This window comes from Topomyia yanbarensis, chromosome 1 (genome assembly GCF_030247195.1).
Source record: "Topomyia yanbarensis strain Yona2022 chromosome 1, ASM3024719v1, whole genome shotgun sequence".
Lineage (NCBI taxonomy): Eukaryota > Metazoa > Arthropoda > Insecta > Diptera > Culicidae > Topomyia > Topomyia yanbarensis.
In genome coordinates, this window is record NC_080670.1 from 152,433,736 (window position 1) to 152,457,666 (window position 23,931).

General features: G+C 40.5%; 1 protein-coding gene across 4 annotated transcripts in view; it reads right to left on the bottom strand.

Annotated features, from left to right (window-relative positions):
• The window catches only part of LOC131677764 (uncharacterized), a 257,878-nt gene that overhangs the window by 23,102 nt on the left and 210,845 nt on the right, over nucleotides 1-23,931 (bottom strand). Inside the window, exons 1-2 of one of the 4 annotated variants that reach the window (XM_058957803.1) lie at nucleotides 10,315-10,584; nucleotides 21-524 (exon numbers count right to left, since the gene is read on the bottom strand). The exons of the other annotated variants lie outside the window; for them this stretch is intronic. Coding sequence (XP_058813786.1) covers nucleotides 21-452 — 432 coding nt within the window. The 5' untranslated portion in view covers nucleotides 453-524; nucleotides 10,315-10,584. Of the gene's footprint in view, nucleotides 1-20; nucleotides 525-10,314; nucleotides 10,585-23,931 lie in introns of those variants that run through there. 4 annotated transcript variants of the gene reach the window in all.

Here is a 23,931-nt window from a genome sequence, read left to right on the forward strand (position 1 = left end):
ACGTGGATTACGAGACTCACAACAACCGAATTGATGCACGACATGTACTCATAGTGCTGCTGATGAACGCTCTCCGTTTTCATACGATTGATTACCGCATGATAGGACGATTCATCTGACAAACAATAGTTGGTAGAGCACTGTTTGTTTGGATTGTAGCTGTTAGTTTCGCAGTACGGATGGTACTGATCGGTGTGCGCCGTTTGACTATGATGGGGTGTCCTAGTGCTAGTTTTTGGCAAAGTTGCGCTTGAGGCAGGTTGAAGATACTGATGTGCAGAACAGGATGTCGACGGGGACGCCTGTATGGCATTACCGGTAGACGCTACGGTAGCCATGCTGCAGCTGACACCTACGGTAGCACCGCCAGTAGCTGTTATTGTCGTTGTTGTTGCCGTCGCCGCCGCCGTCGTCGACGACGTTTCTTTCCGCTTGTAGCGAAACTTGATCATCTTGCTGCTGCTTCGTTTTCTCCAGCTTTTCCAATCCGATCAACAACCGAAGAAAGATAATCTCCTAATGATCTGTGAAAGACGAGGTTTGAAACACTCATTCTCTACACATTTCGCTACGCTCGATACCGTGCGGCAGTCGTCCATAGTGATTGGATTGTTTGGTAACCTTGGTAACTCGAGGACGCCGACAGCGCGCTCATCTTTCCGTTCTTTTCATTTACGAGAGAGACCCCATATTTCCACAGTGCGAAGCACCCGCGGAAGCGTGATGAATGTTTGATTCATCATCACTGAAATATGTCAAGAATTTCCTTCGCTGCCACCTTTACAAATCAAAAATCCTTTTCGTTCAGCTACACTGGATCAGCCAGGTAGGTAGGTGCATAAAAGAAGACAAACCAACAGAAAAAAGCGGCTTGAATGGAGTAGTTCGCCTGCTTCGTCAGCGGAAATGCAAGCGATGAGTCACTTGCTGTCGTCGTGGTCAAAGAGTTTTGTTTGACTTTTCTTGCAGGCCACTGCTGTGTTTTTGTTTAACTTTCGCGAAAGGTGATTTTGAGCAACAAGTGCTCGAGTAAATGTAAATAACCTCATTTCGCCATCGTCTTTCGATACACGAACAGCGAAAAAGTACACCATTTTAACTGTCATTCCATGCTGATTGACGTGCGGACATTTGTAGGTTGGAGACTCGCGACCGGAAACTGGCCGGGTTCCAGTTTCCTCCCTGACGCTGAGTCATGTACAATTGTATGTATATGCTTGATAGGGATAGGATCTATAGGGGCGGAAATCGTTGGAAACCGGTCTACATTTGGAAGAAACCAATTAGACGCGAATGAGAATCAGATTAAATAATACAAATTTAATCTGCCACAAACTGTCAAACTGTTCTGGAAAGCTTATGTGTTTGATCAGTTGTTGGTATTGTGACAGAGTGCGTATTGGGAGATCCGATCGGGGGAAGAAACCGACAAGCTGACGTCAATCGCACTTCAAGTCGCAACGCCTCCGCGTTGTCAAAGCCATTTTTGTTGCTGTTAAAATATTGCGTGATGTGCAGTAAAAGGATTAATTTTTAATTACGGCGTGCGTTCAGCCGTCTCCGCGAAGGGTGAACATGAGCACGTCGTAAAAGGCAAATACATGTTGTTTTTTTGTTGTTAAAGATTGGGTAACCACATTCTGGCGTGTGTTGTTGCAGTGAGCCTTATACCCTCTACGTAAATTTCCGAGAATTTTGGAATGCGATAAAACGTTTCCAACTCGCAATTGAGACGATGAGCCCCTTGTTAGGTATTCTACATAACATTCGACGGTACAGTGTCGAATGGAACCGGAATGCAAACGTGCATTCGGCAAGTAAGCAATTTGAGTTTAAAGTGCCGGTCACGATCTAAGCGTGGCCAAAACAGGTAGATCAAATCGACGCTGCCCAATCATTACCGAAATTGGATAGCCGAAGCTGACACGAGCACTTCTTTCCGTCTGCTTCGACTCAATTCATTGTTTATAGCAGATCGGTAGGTACATACCGATGATGACCGTTGGTGACAGCTCTAAAATGCTAACGAACGAAGTAATGGCCACCGTTCAAAATGATTGGTATTCTGGGTGAGAAATGCCCTCATTGTAGCCGGTGGTCATTGCCATAGGTGCTGCTATTTTCTGGGAACTAAAGCAAAACGTTAGTCAGAGTTGGTTGATTTGTGAGAATAATACAAACTAACCTCTTTACGAGGCATGTTCTAGGGATGTTTAAAACGTACAGTTTAGCGTGGTTGGTTTAATCTTTTTCTAATGTTTTTAGAATTCGGGCGTTGCTTATTGGATGAATATTATTGAACATGTTCAGAAAATAGTATTTGTCTATATTTTACGAAAATTCTCCCAAAGGGGAATATATTTGATTCTTTTTTCTCTCTTTTTGGGTATTGTGTGACTGAATTCATTGTCTGGAGCCAATTTGGCGCTAGTTCAAGTTTATCGTTTAACTGGCTTCAAGTTGGTGCTAGTTACTGATGAGGTACAATTCGATCAAAACACAAAAATCAGCTACTTCTGCTAATCGCTTCCGTAGAATCGAAAGAAGAAGCCGCCCTTGCCTTTTTTGTTTTGCTTTGTACGAACATGATGAATGAGGATCGCAAAATAGTGGGGAATGCCCACTCTTTTGCTATCCTGAAACTTTTCAAGAAACGTTTGCCCGTTTCCCGGTACCATCGAGACATCGTAACGATACAGTACACCGTCAGGACGTCAAGTAGATTTTTAAAGTAAACCCAGGACTTTTAGATGTGGAAAGGTTTCTCCAAGTATCAGGCTATTTAGCAATCGAACTGGACCATAAAGTAAAATATTTCGAACAAAACGCGAACCTGCAAGCCACGATCTAATCAAATTCAAGGGATGCATTATTATGGACGAATAAACGTATGTCAAATTTGACTAGAAACTATTTCATCGGCAGGAGTTTGCTAGGGATCGCGGAGATGTTTTCAAGAAATATAAATTTATTTCGCGAATTTTTTTTTCGGCAAGCTGCTGATCTGACAGGAAATCTGTAGCTGGGGCCAGCCAGACTTCGATTTTCATCATAACCGACAACTCGAACGAACAATTCTATATCAATGAATGTCTGAAGAAAGTGTTTTTCTGTTTTACCGGCATTTATTTATAATTAATTAATATCAACAGACACAGTGTGGTCCTAATGATAATTTCTTAATCTATTTAAAAAGTCAACATGTAATCTGCTACGTGGAATGTGAAGATCGAACTCGGATGACACTCTGTTGAAGGTCCGCTGCAAACCAATGATGGCACCGTTTACTCCATAGTTAGTCCGGCGAAGAGGTAATCGGAGGAATAAATTATTGCGAAGGGCGCGAGGGCGAACATTCATATTTATCGCACTGAGAAGCTCGGGGCAGTCAATTCGATCTTGCAAAATATCCGAAATCGTCATAGCACGGAATAGATCCCGTCGCACTTGCAATGTATCGAGTCCAATAAGCAAACCCCGGCTTTCATAACTTGGCAGCTGGTGAGGGTTGCTCCAAGGCAATCGACGAAGGGCAAACCGAACAAATCTGCGCTGTACTGTCTCAATTCGATGGACACCGTTGAGATAATGAGGGTTCCACACAACTGAACAATATTCCAGAGTTGATCAAACGAGTGAGCAGTAGAGAGATTTCAAGCAGTAAATATCTGAAAAGTGCTTAGATATTCTCATTATGAACCCCAAACAGCGTGATGCCTTTGCGACAATATAGCTGATATGCTGTTTAAACGTCAGTTGTTCATCGAGAAAAACTCCGAGATCTTTGACGCAATTCGCTCTGTCAATTGTGGATTCAGCTAGACAGTAATTGAATCGAATTGGCGTTTTTTTTCTCGAGAACGTAATGACCGTACATTTCTTGGGGTTTAGGGTCATTCGGTTGATCTCGCACCATTCCGCAAAGGTTTCCAGTTGGCGTTGAAGGAAAGCTGCATCATCAGTATTGCGGATTCTATGGTATAACTTGAGGTCGTCGGCGAAAGACAACCGTGGTCCTTCTAAACAAAAGTTGACGTCGTTGAAATACAAAAGAAAAATCAATGGACCGAGATGGCTGCCTTGCGGAATACCAGATGAAGCAAAGAACTCTTCGGATACACAATCACCTATCTTGACTGCTAGACGACGATCACTGAGATACGATTGCATCCAACGGAGAATATTAGTACCAAAGCCAAGTCTATCCAATTTTGCCACTGCAATAGCGTGATTTATCTTGTCAAAAGCAGCTGAAAGATCCGTGTAGATAACGTCAGTTTGAAGGCCGTCCGACATAGCATCTGTAACATATGTTGTGAACGACAGAAGATTCGTAGATGTTGAACGTTTCGGCATAAATCCATGCTGAGTCTCGGAGATATACTGTTTGCAGTGGCTGGAGATGGGTTCCAACACAGCCATTTCAAACAGCTTAGGAACTGCGCTTAGCGTTGTAATACCACGGTAATTGTCAACTACCTTTTTATCACCTTTTTTGTGAACTGGAAACATGAAGGAGGATTTCCAGAGTTCGGGAAATACTCCGGTTGATAGCGACAATTGAAACAGATGACAAAGAGGTTCAATTAGACCGGCAGAGCATTTTTTTAGAATAATAGTTGGTATACCATCTGGGCCTGCCGAGGTTGAAGCCTTCATTTTGCTAATCGCCAGTTGTACCATATTATTGTCGATATTGATAGAGTTCAAAGACTGGTATGATTGAGGTACATTGAGAGCCGCGCGTGAAGCCTGGGTCGGTGTCAGTTTCTCGTTGGAGAAAACACTCGCGAACTTTTCAGAGAATAGTTGGCAGATCTCCTGTAAACTAGAGCTCATACGTCCTCCATAGCTCATCGTTGAAGGCAACCCGGATTCCTTTCTTTGCTCGTTTACATGCTTCCAGAATGTTTTAGGTTCGGACTTCAACTTACGTTGCACGTTTCGCAAGTAATCGGCATGGCAACGCTTCGATGTCTTTTTATAGACTTGGTTAACATGAACGTAGTGTTGTCGCAGCACGTAGCCCCCAAACTTGGAGTACTTCTTCAGAGCGGCTCTTTTAGTCGCTTTTAACCGTCTCAGCTCGGCAGTGTGCCACGCTGGGTGCTTAGATTGAAGGCCACTTCTTTTGGGTACATAGCGATCTATAGCATAGCTCATAACATTGGAGAAGGTCTGCACTGCAACGTTGACATCATCATTGTCGAGAATTTCAGTCCAGTGGATATTCGACAGGAAGTCAATAATGCTATTATAGTTGGCTTTTCTAAAATTATAGCTGACGGTGTCAGAAGCATTGCAGACATGCTTCACTCGAATCGCTTCAAGCAATATATGCAGGGGAGGGTGATGTCTAACAGTCTTTACCAGGGGGAACGGTGCTGCGGTAACTTTTGGCGCGTAGTCAGATTTGCTCGAAAAACAGAGATCAAGGATTCTGTTGTTCTCGTTCACCACATTATTCGTTTGGCGCAGCAGATTTAGACTGTAGCAGTCAAGCAAACTGGTGATACCAGCATGAAAAGATGACAATTCGGGATCAGCGAACATAAATCCGTCAGAAGCAGAGCGCCATTTTAATCCGGAGAAATTGAAATCACCAACAATCAGGATCTCATCAACCGGGCTTGCTTGAGCGGAAATCCGTTCCAGTGACTCAGTATGTGAATCAATCAATGTCGAATCGCGAGTGCGGTCCGGTGGAAGATAAACCACGCAAAGAAAAAGTGCGTAGCCAGCCAGTTTGATTCGCACCCACACCTGCTCGACACAGACCCCCAAAGTATCGTCAATCAGTTGCGCTTTCAATCGACGATGGATAGCCACAAGTACCCCGCCGCCGGTAGCCTTGAGACTGTTACGTGAGCTGCGATCAGTTCGGAAAACATCGTAGTTGGCACCAAATGCTTGCACTGACAGAGTGCTATCGCTAAGCCACGTCTCTGTGAGGGCGATTATGTCGAAGCATTCATCCGAACTTGCTACCAAATAATCTTCGATTACTGAATTCATACCACCGGCATTCTGGTAATATATTTGTAGGTTTGAATGCCGCGATTGACTGGAAGCGAGGAGCTGATCAATGCTTGCATTAACAAAATCAGGTTCGTACTTGCCGTTGGTATCGATTTGGAAGACCCCTTCACCACTCATGCACACAGGACCGGGACGACTGGTGAACGCTGGCTGCAATGGCTCGACTGTGGCAGGGGGATCTAGGGCTTCCATAGTGCTAGCTGCAGTGCGTCCCAGGGTGCGATGAGTCATACCAGCATAGCATAGAGTGCTTAGTCCTTCTGTGATCGTTGTAGAGCCGAATGTGCTATGAAGAGACGTGCTCGTTACGGTGGGATCCAAATTTTGTTTTTGACATTGAAGATTCACAGCGGCGGTAGAGTTGTGTTCATCAGCAGACTGTAAGTGAAATTTACATTGAGGGCGTGCAGCATCTTGTATTGCTTCGGAAGGACATATACCCTTCTTGGCTTTACCTGACACAGAAGAAGTCGCCGATTCGCCAGGTAAACCTAAATCGCTCGCCGGGATACAAGAAGTTGGACAGATGAGTTTATCCGGAACAGCTTGGCGCTACTGTTCACCACCAGATGGATTCTTCTCCGCCGTAATCCTGATGATAGGTCGTTGGATTTTTGAATTGGTCACAAATTCACGAAAGTAGATGTTCTCCGGCCAAGAGTCTTTGGACAGAGCCTTATCCCTGTATGATTTGCTAACGCCGACTTTGAAAGTAATGAAGCTCAAAGTTGAGAGATCCTTGTCCTTAGGAACTAGACGAACTATTCTCGGTTGCAGATTCTCCCCCAGACAATCTTTCACAAGGGTAGAAACTTCATCATCCGTCGTGCTGGGATCGAACGCTGACAAGTAAACCCATAACAGCTCCTCAGGTGGTGAAATTGTTTTTATTGTTTCAAACGCAGCTTTGGATCCACGAATATTTGGAATTTTTGTTTTGAGCGAATCATCTTCCCGTTTGCGCTTAGGCGTGTTTGAAACTGGATTATATTCAGCAATTCGATTCCAAGGCGTTATAGTTGGGGATAGCGGTTTTGAGTCAACTTTAACCGAGAGAGCTTTGACGACATCTTTCAAATCAGCTATGTCGTTCTTTATAGATTTCAGAGAATTGTTGTCAGGCACTATGTCGCAACAACGCGAAGCCATTCTACGGAAATTATCATTCGAGAATAAGTCAGCACAGCCGTCGCACATCCAGAATAGATTCCGTGGGTGGATTCCCAGGACGTCACGAACATCATAATCCATCTTGACGCATATCATGTGGAACGAATTTCCGCAGTATCCACGACATGTGATTCGATCAGAATCATTAACCACTTTCGAGCAGTTCTTGCAAGCCATGCTGTTGATGTAGAAATAACGCCTAGCGGGTATGCAATATGCGCAGGAAAACGCTAACGGGTAACGTGCGTCAATGGAAGCGAACTTGCACGCAACGTGCGACAACTCAACTACCCACCAGCAGATGTCGCTTTTAGCGAAAAAATTGAGCGTAACGTCTGTGCAGTGATAATGTCAAGTGAAAACAAAAATCACAACCAAAAACAATCACTTTCACGAATCACACCGGTAGATATAATCGTGCTTGAAGTCACGAAATTTCAATGCACACGTACTACCGAATAAAACGATATACAGATAAAACGAGAATAAAAATAATCGCGAGTGTAAAACACTAAAAAATCAAAAATAAACTATCAGCTCTACTGACGACCGGAATATAGCAAACAGTGATGCCAGTTTTCTGTTCATCATATCCGTCAAGTTTTGGCTAGATTTAGCGAGTTGCCACTACAGTAAGAATGCTACTGCACTGCTATAGCGATATTGAAAATAAGCGTTTCAGTACGTAATGAAAACAAAACATTTTGCACCGCAAAAACCGTTTAAAGCTAGGCATTTCGTGGTAAAAACGTATAAATCTGCTTTGGCGATACTTTGCATCTATGGTAAAATCTAAATGAGATAGAAACTGGTCTCTCTTCTCCATTTCCTGGATGTTCCAGACTTTTAATTTTTTTTTTGCTAAATTATTAAAACGTTTCATATAATTTTTTGTTATCTATTCGTGATAAAACTGCTTGCTAATCATTCTAGTAGTTGGGTTAACAATAATATTCGTGCGCAGCAATATCCCTTCTCCCGTGCGCATAAGTATTTCACCTCTAGCAAAAACAAGTGCCGGACTAACATTCCTTTCCTTTACTGCGATCAATATGATCATTATATTACTCTTATCGATACTAGCTCATCTTTTCTAAATAACTATAGAACTACAGATAGCCGCTGGCAATGGATAGTATTCCTTGCAGGTTAGACACACCTTGCGTACAATATCTTGGCCTTATCCCCTTCATGTCCATGTTGTTTGTAGACAATAACGTTTTTAAAAAGCTATAACTTCGTTTTAGGCAAGATTCACCCACAAAAAGTAAGGCTAGTACCTGTGACTACTAGTTTTCATTTGAGTGATGACATGTTTAAGTATTATCTGTCAGGACTACTTTCAGTTAGCGATGAAAATTGATATTTTAATAGTTCTTCGATATCTTGCAATATTATTAAAAACTGATAAAAGTTGTCAATTGAGACTGTTTTCGACTATCTTGTCCATGCATTTAGACGATTATAAATATGAAGATCCGAAGGTAAAATTTGAGGAACTTCGCGCACTGCTAGGGAAGCCCCTAGCTTGATCAGAACAGATTTTTCGTGATTCTTGACCGCAACAAAAATATCATGTTGGAACTCTAACTGTGCTAAAAAAGTTGGACATTAAAGGATCAACCAATAAGTGGAAACTGTACAGACTTAGTACATCGCAGAAAAATCCATTCGCAAGCAGCTAGCCATTTCTGGAAATGAAGTGACTGCGAAACCTACGACCAAAAACGGATTCTCTTCGTGAGATCCATCACTGTCGCCGGATGTTAAGGGCTGGACTCAATAATGCCTATGAAAAACAGAAATTTTTATGAAAATGTCAAAAATCTGTCGTCTGTGAAAAGGAAGCTGTGGCCAAAAATTGTTAAATAAATCTGTGACATACCAGAAAAATCTGTGAATGTGGCAACCCTGGTCAGACCTCCTTAAAGATCGACCGTAATTCATATTTTTCTTAGTAAATAGGACACAACGTATGCAAAATTTAATTTTATGATCATATTAGACATTTTACATTAGTGTAATGAAAAATTTTGGTGCAGAAAAGTTGTCAATATTACGTTTTTCTGGGAAACTTTTCTTGGTAAAAGTTCCACTCAAGGTTTCATTCAATTTTCTCATTTGGAAGAATAATAGCATAGTACTACGCATTGGCTAGTAAGCCGGAACTAGAGTCAATTGCAATGTTTTTCATAAGCCAGTAGAACTATTTGTTGCAGTAAGCCGAAGCCGCTACACCAACGCTGGCTACACCCTTCACCAGATAATTAAAATCCTAGAATTCCCAGTTTCTTTCACATGTTATTAAAACACTCGAGAAAAAAAACCGCGAAACGCAATTTCGAACACCTGACCTGGGTCTACCAAATTGGGTTTTTTTATTGATTTTCGAATCACCATCAATGAACGGGACGCTCCCCATTCATACCGGGGTGCACACCTGCATTACGCAGTCAGCGATACGCGTGCGCCTGCACCGGTAAACCGTACCAATTAGCGACTGACGGCGAGCGCGCACTAATTGATCATAACAGAGAAACCTAAACGCTCCCGAAAAAAACCCTTCTTCAGCTGTCAGCGCGTGTCCCTTGGTACCCAACCAGAGCCCTGCGGTAATAGCTCAAAAATAAATTGCATGGGTTATGACAGACGGTAAGAGTAGTTTTGCACATGTCCCATTCGCTCGATAGGTGAGGAACCTTAAAAACCACACGAGGCAACCTGTTTTGCACATTTTAGTTACTCAATGACACACTACGTTTGTCTTTTTTGCTACAACTGGAACAAAAACATAAAATTTGGGGGATGGTGAATCCCCGCTCGTAAAGCAGAAACAGGTGAAACTCAAGGACCCTAATAATGGTGATGATGCGGCTTGCGCGGTCTACGTATGACCACTGTCCAACAGATGGCGCTGTGTTGTTGCAATTAATGTAATTGCTGTCCCATTACTGCTTGGTCATTTCCCGACTAACGCGTCATTGTGCATAATCCTTGCAGATCGAAGCTGTCGTCCGGTTCGCTATCCGATGCAGGTTACCAGAAGATATTCCATTTCCACCAATCACTGCACCGACTGCCACCGATTCCGCGTTAGACACAAACCTGAAGACACACAAGAAATCAACAATAACTTCTTCTTCTTCTTTTCCGTGAACGTTATCCTCGAACTAAGTTAGATTATTTTCTTGCTGCTTCACATCATAATTGGTTCCACTTCTTGAGAGAACACCTCAAGATCAATGTGAGATCCATTCACTGCATGTATCCATAATGGAAAATTAACACAGCACCGAGTGCTACACGCGATCACGATCACATATGCAGTTATGTTTTCTTCTGGTCGCTTCAAATTCGCTGACAACTAACCCACACGGCACGGATTTCCGGCGAACTACGTCCAACTCGGTCGAGTGTAAAATCAAGACTGATTTGGTTGCGTACGCCATCCCACACACAAGCCCGCGCGCATAGCAGAGAGTAGACAGGTGCGAATGCACATGTGTTGGTGAACTAACACGCCGTGCTATCCATTTTGAGTTACACAAGCTTGATCACTGCAAGGCGATCGTACAGGTAAAACTCGTTTTTCTCTTTCAATTTGTTTGTCTCACCATTTGTAGAGTCGCGTAGCTGTGTGTGTGCTTGAGTGGTGAATTTTACAGCAATGGCTGTCAGTCTATCAGTGGTGAGTTTCCTCTGCCCCTCGATGTTTACTGCTTGCTAGTTTGGCGCAAAGGTTGACTCAGGTGTGCGGCTTTCTTAAGATTTCTTCTTTTCCTTTCCCTTCTACCACCCTCACTCCGTCCAGGGTTCAATTGTGTGTGGAGGAAAAAGAAAAATAACACGGGAAATAAGAACGCACGGAGACGGTGATAGCAACAAAGGGGATGAAGAAGGTAGCAAACAGCAGAAAACACACTTTTATGTTCTCGAGAAAAGTGTTGTTTGAATTTCAATTTTGCAGCAATCCCAATAAACAACGTCGTACGGGAAACGGGGACTTTGGAACATTGTGTGTTTGGACATTGCTATATAGGTTGCAAGTTGCTGATGGTTTCAGGTACGAATAGCATAAATCATTTTACAGTGAGAACTTGCTCGATTAGGTATTTTTTACATTCAATGCAAGCCGTAAGCTCCATCGGTGGCGGATTATGATACTGCCCACGCCGGGGGGTTCTCGAGGGGGCGCGTGAACTATCACGTCAGTTGACCACCACCTTCAGACCGCGACAGAAATAGTTTGGTGCCGGCCGGATTCAGTTTATTTGCATATGTCGTACGCCCCTTACAAACATTGCGCGGTTCGTAATTTGTCAACGATCGCTCGCTTCAGTAGGTGGTGCTGATTGTGTCGTTTCAAATCCTTTAGTCGTTAGTGCAGAGGAGTTTTTCAAAGTATGCAGCCAACAATGTATTTGTTTTCGTCTTTCTAGCAGAGCATGGTGCTGGCATAGTTCCTAATAACTAGATGCCCAAATTTCCAACGAATTGGTTGAATCTTTCAGAAATGAAGTGACCAGTTTAAAATTCACCAGAATCGGTAACCAATTTACCTAGGTTCTGAGTATGAGAATTGAGTACTTTACGCTGACGTCACAAATGAACTCGAGTATTTTTGACAGTTCGTTTGTACTGTTTATATGGACTGAGTCTAGTCGTCCACTATTTTTTTCTAAGCCCATGTAAACGGTACTAGTGAGCAGAAAAGTGAGGTTAACTGTGCAAATGAAGAACTTGATACTCCCCTACGCTTCAGTATCAGGAACAATTCTCGTTTTCGTGGTAGTTTATGTAAAAACAAAACAAAAATGAATTGGATTTCGTCTTCCTGTACAAGGACAAAACGAACGCAATAATTCCTATGGCTCGGATGGGCGTCTGGCAGGAAACGGCTTTGAGTTACCATAGTAAGCCGTCGATAAGCTGGTGCAGTACAGGACACGAAGAATGAAGTGAAACTGACCGGAAAATCTATTTGATATGGGAAAGCAACCAAACTTATATGGCACGGACATTGAGCATTTATATTGACTGTTGGTTTTTGTTACGGATTATTACGACTGAAAGTCGTCCGACAAGGAAAAGCGTATCTCTAAATCCGGCCTAATTCGATGGTTATTATTTAGGGTTACTACCTCTAGCAAGGCTTTGTCCCGGAGACTTTTACTGTCCTGGGAGTAGACTGCAAGTAGAATGCGAACATTTTAGAGCACATTAATCTCGCTTTATTACCTAATGGGTTAAAAAGAGAAAAGTATGCACTGTTTTATTCCTTCTATAACTCGCCAGGGTATTAATTTAGGACTGATTTGCAAGTGTGCCGTTAACGTTAAGCTATAAACTTCTCGTGTATTTTAACGATTCTGTCGGATTAGCTTGGTGGAGAATCTAATTCTCCGGCTAACCGCAAAGAATACAAAGACACTAGCCACTCTCGCTGTGGACGATAAGCCGAACGAGCATTGCCCTGCTACCAGCAACCAAGAAATGGAGAGAGGCAGGATAGTAGCATCACCTGAGAAGTAAACTGCATAACCTGAAGCTCTTTCCAGAAAAATCTGGTATCGGTTTCGTACGGTCGCTAAATAGGAAGGTTCCAACAGAGAAGCAAATCAATCCAATATATAAGAACCGCCGAAGGAGTGACTAAAGTTAGCACGGAAAGAACTCGTTTGTTGTTGATCCGGTAGGTTGAGTTAAACCAACCGCCCTCCCATCAAAGTGCAGCTGTAGATAAGAGCCTGTAACAATGAAGTGTATTTGATTAAATTTGAAACATTACAATTAGTTGCTCATCAAATCGTGTTGCATCGTGATGGACAGCGAAAGTTACACCAACTCCCTAAACCGATATATGCCGGTGCAAAAGCATGTTAAAAAAGGAAAAGTCCAACTTCGCCAAAAAAATCTGATCTGGCAGGTTATTTGTAGTTGCGGTGAAATTGTCACTCCCTAACTAACTTCTGGATCGATAAAAGGCGAAATATACCACACGCGAAACCTGTTGGTATAGTACGAATCGTAAAACGTGGATTTTGTGCTGGAAGAGATGATCCAACCAAATTCATCGGAATTAGTTGGACAATCGCCAACTCGCGTTCTAAGAAAGGAAGGAAGAAATAGACGGCCATAAAAGCAATCGGTCGATGGAAAAATTCGCTGTATTTAACAGAGCGGCCCGCTATTGCACCATCATACAATTGTTACGACACACCATCTGACCGCTGGCTTTCCAGTATAGCCCGTACATTCTACAGTCCCTACCGATGAAAACACAAGATCCTTGGAGTTACGATTGTCAAAAAATGACCTTTCTCCTATACTTCCTGCAGGATGTGTGTCTCTTGCTTGAGATTAAGATTCATTTTCACTTTGAACGTCATGTACTGTAGGTCAAAAATAATGTATGTTCTGTGGCTGATTCTTTTCACTGTGCAGCCGGAAACGACGATATAATACTGTTTGTGAAGATCGATTTTGTTTGCTATCGATATCTTATTTTCTGTTTGCTGCGAAAAAGCTTTAAATTTCATTGTCCATTCATCTTTGCGGACCCTCAAAAAACCTTTTCACGACCATCAGGTTTAAAATGCTTTTCGCAAAAACAATCAAGCTTAGAAGTTTTTCTTGACATTGAAGGTGCTTCTGAAAGCGTATCGTTAGAAACCATATTGGAAACAGTACCAGTTCATTAAATACCTTTATATATCACCAACACGATACACGCAATGCTTAGCAATTATCCTCGATGTGGTGTGCTGTCACCACCAGGGATACCAGATGCACAGATTAATTTGTGTTTCATTTTTACCCCATGCTACACCAACAAACTGAAAAAGATCGTGATATCTCGTTTTGAGACAAAACTTACGTTTTCCTTAAGGTTGCACAGAGAATGCGCAAAATTCGCAAACGAAAAAAGCAGTTTTTTTCCACACCGTATGTAAGATCTTCATAAAAATCAATCAGCGTATGTAGAATGTTGTTACAGTACTGCTGATTGATTTTTATGAAGATCTGATATAGGGTGTGGAAAAAAACTGCTTTTTTCGTTGGCGAATTTTGCGCATTCTCTGTGCAACCTTAACCAGAGATTTTCACCGATTTTTACATATACTGTGCATAGATTTTATAAAATATTAGCTGGCATCCATGATCACCGCTTTTATGAGCTTGGATTTCCGACATATAGTTTTACTTATGATTATCGTATAATAATCACAGGCATTTGTATTAAAACACTTTTTAATTTGATGCAGTAATTATTATGTATTGGTGAGTAGTGGTTTTCTATGTTGGACTATCAGATAATCTAAATAATACATCACGAAGGATTACAACCGAAGCTCATCAGTTTAATTTCACTCTGAAATTATTGTCGTAGATCAAGTTAAGTAGGTTGGGGTAATTCTAGACTAAAACCCAAATACACTAATTCGATCTACACAATAGTTGTCAGGTGAATACTAGCATACTGATTCCAGAAGGCAGAAGTTAAAAGGATCCAGTCAAAGTTAAACCATTTTCAGAGGATCGATTACTGACTGCCTCCAAGTCATATTTATTCGATAACACATGAAATGGTTTCTAAAATATGGTTTTTTAAGACAGCGTAATGGATATATGCGCTTATTTGACCGGACGAGCGGCCTTTAAAAACTTTCATGACTTTCACTCTAGACTGTTCAAGATTTCATTGGTGTCCCACAAGTAAGTCATCTTTGCTCCTTGATATAAATATTAGTCGTTAATGACATGAAGACTCGTTTTTATCAGCCCCTTGGTGAATTTTGGGCTGATAAAAGGGGACATTGATAAAATCGGGACATATATTTTTCTTTCTTTTTAAGAAACCAAAGCTCTTAAAATATTCTTTTTTGGTCCCTAGATATAGCCTCCTAGCCTTTCCTGATTATTTAGCTTAAACTTCCCTTAAGAGGGTCTGACAATGCAAAATAAAAAAAAAACGTTTTTGCAGATTTCGGATCTCTAAGGTAAGAAAAATATGCTTAAGAAAGGATTTACTTTTTTAGCTTGGTTCGTCTGCTAGAGCCCATCAAATTATCAACTATAAATTTTCATATGAAGCTGATAACATCGGGAGTAAATCAAATCGAGGGCTGATTAAATCGGGTCTTCACTGTATCATGAATCCATTATTGTGGTATTCAACAAGATGTACACCCAAAACAAGTAGTTCTTGCATTATTTTCAACCGTCTACTAACAAAAGATTGCCGCCATATTTACGTGTCTATTCTGGTTATTATAGTAAAGCGCGACGAGTTTTTATTTCAGTTTGCTTTTTATTCATTCCTCACCAACGTCATCGTATGCAATATTGCGGTTCATTCATTACACATCATCACAATCATTGCGGATGTGCTGATTGTACGAGATGTAATATCTCATGTACAGGAATAGTGCAGAGTTAATAGTAAGTCCACCGATGCACAAGAGCACAAGTTCGAATCTTGGTGAGTTCGTTTTTACTATGCCAGCGGTAACTTTTTTAAACGCGTTGTAGTTTTCGATACGCATATGTAAATTTCTTTTCTTTTGCTTCAGCCGGAAATCTACCTCTACGATTTGAACCCCCTGAAAATCATACCAAATCGTCTTACGAGTTTCAGGCGGTCGCCTAAATGTAGATAATAGTGCATCTGCCAGAGGTTTAAAAACCTACAACATGTTACAAACAGGCAATTATACAATTAAAAAAGAGTTAATTTTAAGTTTTATTTGTGCTACAATCGTCGATGATAACTAAACACATAAAGAAATAAATGAAGTGTTTGTAATTTTATTGAGCACGGTAACCTGTTAGTACATACTTTGAATCAGGTCAAGGAAGTAGTTCGATTTTCACAATAGCTGTGAATGCTAGTTTATTTTGCATATTTTAACTTCGGACAAATGATGCAAGTTCTGGTAATTGTAATAAATATTATGTATTTACATTTCCATGACTTCTTTAATTATTTATAATCAATGCAATTTTTGAACCATTTTAGATTTTATACCCAGAAATATTAATGCACCAACGATTTTGCTTAAAAAATGTTAATCCAATAATATGCATCCAAAAATTATTTTCAGAGGTTTCAATTGAACAAGTTGTAAATTTAAATTTATATATTTTATAGGTTCTAATGGGGTAATATCATACAAAAAACTTTTTTGTGCTTTTGAATTTGATAGGATTTTGGCTTTCCGTGTTTCCGGAACTGTCAAAAGAATACAATGTGCTCAGTGACACTATGATATATGCATTTTCAAGAATTTGAGTACCTATTTCTATGTAGCCTCAATCATTTCGATACAAGAAAATCAATTAAATCTGGAATTAAATAATAATATCAATTTTGTGTAGCTCGTCGCTGTTGTGTTATCTTATGACCAGTGCTGAGCTCCATCACGGTACTGATGGCAAATCTACAAGACAAATTGGAATTAAGCGGTTAGCACTCAAAACAGTATGTGATGCTTATATTGAGTTCCAGTTCTCACTTCAATGAATTGGAAACAGTAATACGATGCTTCCGGTAATCTCTCACTCATTGGAATCATCATTGAGATGAATGGAAAATGACCATCATTTTATTTACAAGCATAAATACGGTTATGACGGTCATGTTAATACAAACAATGAACTAGTATTAACAAAAGGGCGTTTTAATACAAATAGAACTGCATAAAATCAACAGAGAGGTGAAGGAAAAACAATGCACCGCATACTGCCTGAACGGAGTGCATTGATAGTATTTTGCTTACCACTCCACTAAAAAATAAATGGAACTCAATATATCTGTCATTTCAATGAGCTCTTTCACACGGCGTCTGTGAGAGATAGTTAACTGAAACACTGTGTGAAGAAAATGGAAATAAAATGACGGTCTTTTGTAGTGTGATACGGTCATTTCATATTTACCGTCACAATTCAAAGACCATCCTGAGATTGCACAGCACTGCTTATGACAAACGACATATTTCGAGAAAAAACGAATGTTTGAGATTGAATAATCAATTCGGTATTAAGCTCTCAAATATTACGAAAATCGGTTATTACGAGTTTTTATTAAAAATGTAAACAAAAGTCGATCTCACATAGGTATTGATGACAAAATTTGTATGACATGTCATAATCGCGCAAGGAAAATTTTCCATATAAATAAAGCATCAATTATTAACTTTACTTCATATCTTTGTTTTAATTTGGTCTATAAACAATCGGTGAGATGCTGTTTGAAAGATTTGAGTCAGGGAATCTAGAAAAAATAGTAATTTTTTGTTACAGTTTTGCCAAATAGACTATATTTCCAGTTTAAAACTTACACTGCCTTTTTTCACAATTCGCGTATTTTTATTTTGAAAACGATTATGCCATTGTGTTTCTCCGTTATTTTTTCACTGAAAAACTTCTAATACATCAAGATAACTGGAGCCAATCCCCAGACACAGTAATTTGTTAAAAAAAAACTCACAATTTCTCAGCACGTTTCTTGCTATATCTCAGTAACCAAGCAGAATGTACAAATTCCGAAAAAAAACCACTTTGTAGAGATTTTTTAGACAAGTAATGTGGCATGTATAACTCAGATAATCCTAAAATAGCGTTTATCATAAGATAGTACAACATCGACGAGCTGTCAAATTTTCGTTCAAAAATATTGAATATTGCAGAAAATTGAATCCGGATGCTCAATTTAATTAGGCTTTATTTATGCGATGTTGTCTACGTGAAATGCAGTATTAATTTGGTCCATATATGTAACCTACATATCATTCAAAAGATCCGTAAAAATCTCCGCAAAAACGTCAAACTTCCACAGAAACCACCACTCGATAACATCCCATGTGAAGGTTAAACTTATCGGAGCAGATATCCGGTACCCACGCAAAAAACGAAAAACAAAACAATCAAACGCTGCAATTACGACAGGAAATCAGATAAGACACGTCCCTCCGGATGCATGTCTAGAGAGCCCTCTTCCCTTCTGCCGTTGAGACCTGGTCGACGACATACAGTGGCAATTATGACCCGGCAGCGATAACAAGGTTCGTCGTCTAGCGTCATTGAAATTTCCTTTCTGTTCATTCAAATTCCCTTTCTGCTACTGCGTTTATGCCTTTTCTTAAACTACGACCTGAGCTTTCAACTATTAGCAAAAGACCCTCTTTTTTGCGCTGTACTGAACTGCAAGTAGGTATTCTCACCCGAGTCGTAAATCTTTCTCGTTAGATGACTTTTGCCTGTCTCACGTTGCTATGGCATTTGTGTAGATCAAACGGACAGGTTATACCTAATGTTGCTTGGTGACGGGTGAATCTTCACCGCGTATCTATGATCTTTTGCGAAAGATGATTGTGACATTCAGAGTCACGATTTTTATATTTCTACCCAGTTACAATATTGCGAAGTTGAAGCGAGCTTAAACTCAGCACGGACTCAGCAGGCATCTATAGCAAACAAAACAAGCTGATCCTGTGGATTTATGTCAGTTACAAGCTTGGTAAAGTGAATCAAGGGCAGCAGGCAGGCTGCGTGAGAAAAGCTTGAAATAACGATTGAACTAGGCTAACCAGAAGTAGAGTGTAATATAGATTCCCCTCATACGAAGTGGGTATTTACTTTACGACGCTAAGTTCTAAGATCGACAACTGACGGTAACGGATACCTGTCCTAATCGGTAATTACAATCGCAGAAGCCACAAAGTAGACACATTCAGCGCACATGGAGTCCATCAATTCTGTCGGATCGATCCAGCTGGCGGTACAAACGAAATTGTATAATTTAAATTTCAATTCCACCTCCCGCCGCCGCCGTCTCCTGCCGCAGCACAACACACGAGTCAGAAACTAAAAACCAATGTTTTCATGCCGCTGGATTTCGCCGCCGCTGGCAAGACGTGAGAGGCAGGTTCTTCTTCTCCTACCCCGATGTTTCGTTTAGCTAATTCAATAGAGCATCATGTTAGAATGTACATAGGTACCGAAGCTGTTCGATTCAAAATATAGCTATAATACTACATGTATACACACATTCGTATTCCTCAAATGTCACTTGTGGCGAGAGTGAAGATCCACCACCGGTTAAGTTGTGGCTTTTCATGTTTCACGATTGAACTTACAGGGTGACAGGTCTTGGAATTTGTTTCCTTGTGCATGCAATGTTAAACGTATGAATAGGCCGTGTTTTGCATGTTCTTTGAACACTGACGGAAAACGATATGAAAAACACAAAGGACCGTTCTTTTTTGTAGACGTCGATGAAGAATTATACCAACCAGCGACAGATTGACAGTACTTCTACTACACTCAATAAACAATCACGTTAAAGTTACGTGAATCATCACCAACTTTAATGCTAAACGAGATCATCTGAAATGCATTGAATCAACACGTATTAATATAAATCTGTTTTATTTAATTTATTTTTTTTAATATACAAATAGCAATCTCGGAGCAAGTTTATTTAAAAAAGCACCCAGCACTCCCAAATCAACAGTCAGCCCCATCAGCGAGGAAGTTGATACCAACGGTGACGGGCTTACTCTCGTAACCCATAAATGCAAGACATAAGGAAGAACATCTGATCGCTACCGACAGGGCAGTTATTACGATGATGATATTAACGTGAATGACAGCAAAAGAGCAGTTAATGACCCCATGAAGCGTTTCACCGCCACGAAAAAAGTTTTCTACGTGCAGTAGCAAGTTGCGTGCACGAAGTCTGACAGATATTCAGAAACAACTGTAAATTTAGTGAAAATTTTAGAATTTTTAATAAGAATCATGTAATTTCTATGCGCAAACTAATACGAAAAATAATCACCTTATAACCAATAACTTTTCACGTTACATTGAAGTAAATTTTTAGTGTGGAATGGGTCGCGCAAAAAAGGCACAACGTTGTTGGTGTGCGGTGATTTATTTATCTTTACTCATTTTGTCAAGCCAGTCGTAAATCTGATATCCGTCTGTTGGCCGCTACTTGTTTGCAATTAGCAAAGAATAACTATCATACCTGAATCATTTTCACCTGTCATAAAAAGTGATCATCAGTCATAAACACTGCGCACAGTTCTGGATTTTATTGAATGAAATCTATTCCAATCGCAGGTCACCCTGTACTTAATCCCATGAGTGATGGCATTCGTGAATAGACAATGGACAGGGAGCTATTTGTTTGTGGCAATGTAGTTAGCTATTCATTGATTGTATCCTAATGTTCTACCAAGCGAATGTCGCCCGATTCGCCAGTGAAGGTGTTTTTAGTTGGGGACTGTGGAAAATATGCAAATATTTATGACGGCAGAACATAAACTATATTTCCATATTCGTGCTACGATGGGAATATTGAATCAGGTAAAAAATGTAATAGGCCTCAAGCACTCGTTTGTGGTAAATGTAGTGTTCGGAAGGCTCTAAATATTGTGCGTATGAGTAGAAATATTTCAACGATAAATAGCGACAAAATAATAATCAACCTGAAGGTGCAAACCAAAGATTTAACACTTTACAACTGAGATTTTATTAAAATATTCCCTTAAAGTTAGTATTTAGCGATTCGGATTCTCCTCATCAGTAACTAGCACCATCTTGGTACCAGTTAGATGCTAAATTTAAACACTGGCTTGTCCCGAGTGATGTCTCGGAAGGCAGGCACAGAAGTTCGAGTTTGCTAATGGGAAAAGCGGAATCCGAAACAGTCTTTTGGTTTAAGTACTAACCGCCTGGAATAAGGCAAAAAAGGCAATTTTTGGAATGATTCAGTTGGTACCAAGATTGTGCTAGTTACTGATGAGAAGAATCCGAAACGCTAAATACTAACTTTAAGCTAGATATTATTCCCTTTGGCTCTACAAAAGCTGATTCATTTAAAAAAAAAAAGATTTTTTGCAATAATCCCTTGCATGAAAAGAAGAGAAAACTATTGAAGTTTGAAATAATCTACCTCTCATGACTTTATAAGTCCATGCCGAGGTACAGTTCTATTTTAGCTACAACAAAAGTTGTTTCCCGATTTGGCACTTTCTAAAAAGAACATTCTTCTTAAAATTAAGGAAATTACTCAGGACTAGCAGAAAAAAGCCTGAACTGACTCAAAAGACCCACCACCTTAAGTGCCCGTTTAATACTAGTAGAAAACGTACCTTAGCACTTCCCGACTAGCAGCTACCCCAAAAGCGTATAAAACACGTTTCAATTATCGCTCATGCCCCTCAAACAAGCCGAACTTGTTCAGCTCCATCGCCTACGAAACAAAGAAAACAAATCTATTTTCAGACGTTTATCCCAGCAAATTATCACCTCTCATCCTATACATGTTGTTCCTGCTTCTCCCTTACCTTGTCGCGCAATTTCCCAACTCCCCACTTTAGTAGGGCATCGATCCGGTACCAGCCGGAACCAAAATCATAACCCACAAAAAACAAATATTGAACAACATCTTGTACCACGAGTCACAAACCACGGGTGAGGCGTCACACGTACAGAACCTGTGCCGCCGACGACCGACGTATGCACATCTGCGAAGCGGTCGGCTTCTTGGAAAACTGACGCAACCCGCTCGTTGCGCTATTATCAGTATTATTTACCCAACAAGTTGATCGCCCCCAAACGCGAGACGCGCGTGTGTGTAGATGCTGTTATCTGGCTTCAAATGGGGCATCTTTCGAAACAGATGAATGGCAGCCGTTGTTTTAGACCTGTTGTTACTCATCTTTCCTAATATTACCCTGTCTAACAAATATTGACTTTCAACTGTGTCAGAACCGAGTAACATGCATCTTTTAGTTTTCCTAAAATCGCCAGGTAGAACGACACTTGCGTGTTTTGTGGCGCGTTTTTTTCTCGACTTCTTCTTACCTTGACTTCCCACTACCCATCGCTTGATCTATCAACAGTGGGTCGCCGCTCTAATGGTTCTCAGGTTCTGTAAAGATACCTGCATGTTTGTGTAAGATATTAGTTTGAACTGAGATCAAGCACACTCGGGGGGTCAAATCAACCGTAAACCGTTGGTGTTGGTGAAGAAACGGATCGGGAATAAGGCAGAGAACGTGAAATCAACCCTCTCGGAAAGGTGTTGGAGTAGGGTACGACGGAACGAGGTAGAAAAGGAAGACGTGTCTGAGATGGTATTGGTGTTATACAGCTAGGCCGACAAGATACAAGCCAGCGAACGAAATTGTTGGCAAGTTTCTTTTCACAATCTCCGCTCAAAGCAGCTCCGAGTTTTGTGGGCTGACCGAGATTCAAGATCGAGACTGAGCGTTCGGTCGTACACAGAGCAGAGTGAGCAACGAAGCTGAAGAAGGAAATCTGGTCAACTACTGACTGGTTGTGGTTTTGCTTGTCGAGTGGGAGGCGGTGAGCGGCGACGAAAGCGCAAACATAAACAAACGCCAGAAGGTAGGCTACGATCCGGCGTGCAATGAGTTGCTCGATTCTACTGCCGGCTACTTGATCGATTTTGATTGTATAATAAGCCGCCATTAGATGGTTATTTTGGCTCGGGAGATGAAATAAGAAAATTTGGCTTAAATCAATAATTGCAGTCGGTGTGTGCGTATAAATCATGAGAAGTTTGATTGAAAGTGAAAAGGTTTGATTTTATGCCGCTTAAATGGGACGGCAACATTGAAGATGGGCTCGCACATAAGCATCGCGCAAAACCTTTTCGATGTAATTTGTATTTTGATGGAACTAGCCCAAAATGGCAAATTAACGTTAATCATCGTGATGTAATAGCTGTAGAATTAAAGGAATACTAGATCTGAGTCCGATTGTGCGTAAAGGTTACAAATCGCATTATTGTGGAATTTTGAATTTTATCTAACCAGAATATTCTCCAAAAAATTAACTTAAAATCCACATTTCAATCGTTCTAGTATGCCATTTGTTAAATAGGCGGAAATGTTCCGGTTTTCGTTAATTACTTAGAAATGTGTGATTAAAAATAACCTTTACAGCGGTCGTAGAGACTTGGGACGGGAAATGCGAGGTAGAAAAAGAAATGTCAGCAATAAAGAGACTGGAATATCAAAGAATTCCAATTTAACTTTCAATGCCATTTCAAACGAACATGCCGCTGTCAAACAGAGAAAAAACAGAGTTCGGATTTTTTTTCTCTGTTTTGTTTGTAACGTTGTGCAATATATAGCGCATTGCGCACATAATAAGCGCGACTAAAAGTGCGGAAACGTAAATACAATTGCGCTTTTACATTGAATTGTCTTGGTGTCTATTACGCACTTATGTATTATCCAACGAGGAATAAGTGCGCCTCATACATGAAAACGATTCAATGTAAAAGCGCACTTTTATAAGAAAAATCTTACTTTTATGGAGTTAAGCTTTCAATGCCATCAATAATATCATTTCAAAAATTAACATGTTTTCAGTTGAATGGCTAATGCTACGTTCATACTACGAGTTAAAACGTGTTTTAATGATATTGCGAAATTCCCACCAGCCTGGACTTCGCATTTCCAAAGTGCGAGCAATCAAACTGCTGCAGAAAACTGCGAGCTGTCAAAACACATACATTTCAAGTGATAGACATGGTATTCTCATAGACAGATCAGCAGTCGAACTAACCAGTCAATGAGAAGAATTTATTATAAGAATGTTAAGTGCGCAATGCGGCTAGAATCTAATTTATATTGGGGACGATCCATAAATGACGTAGCATTTTTTAAGTGATTTTTA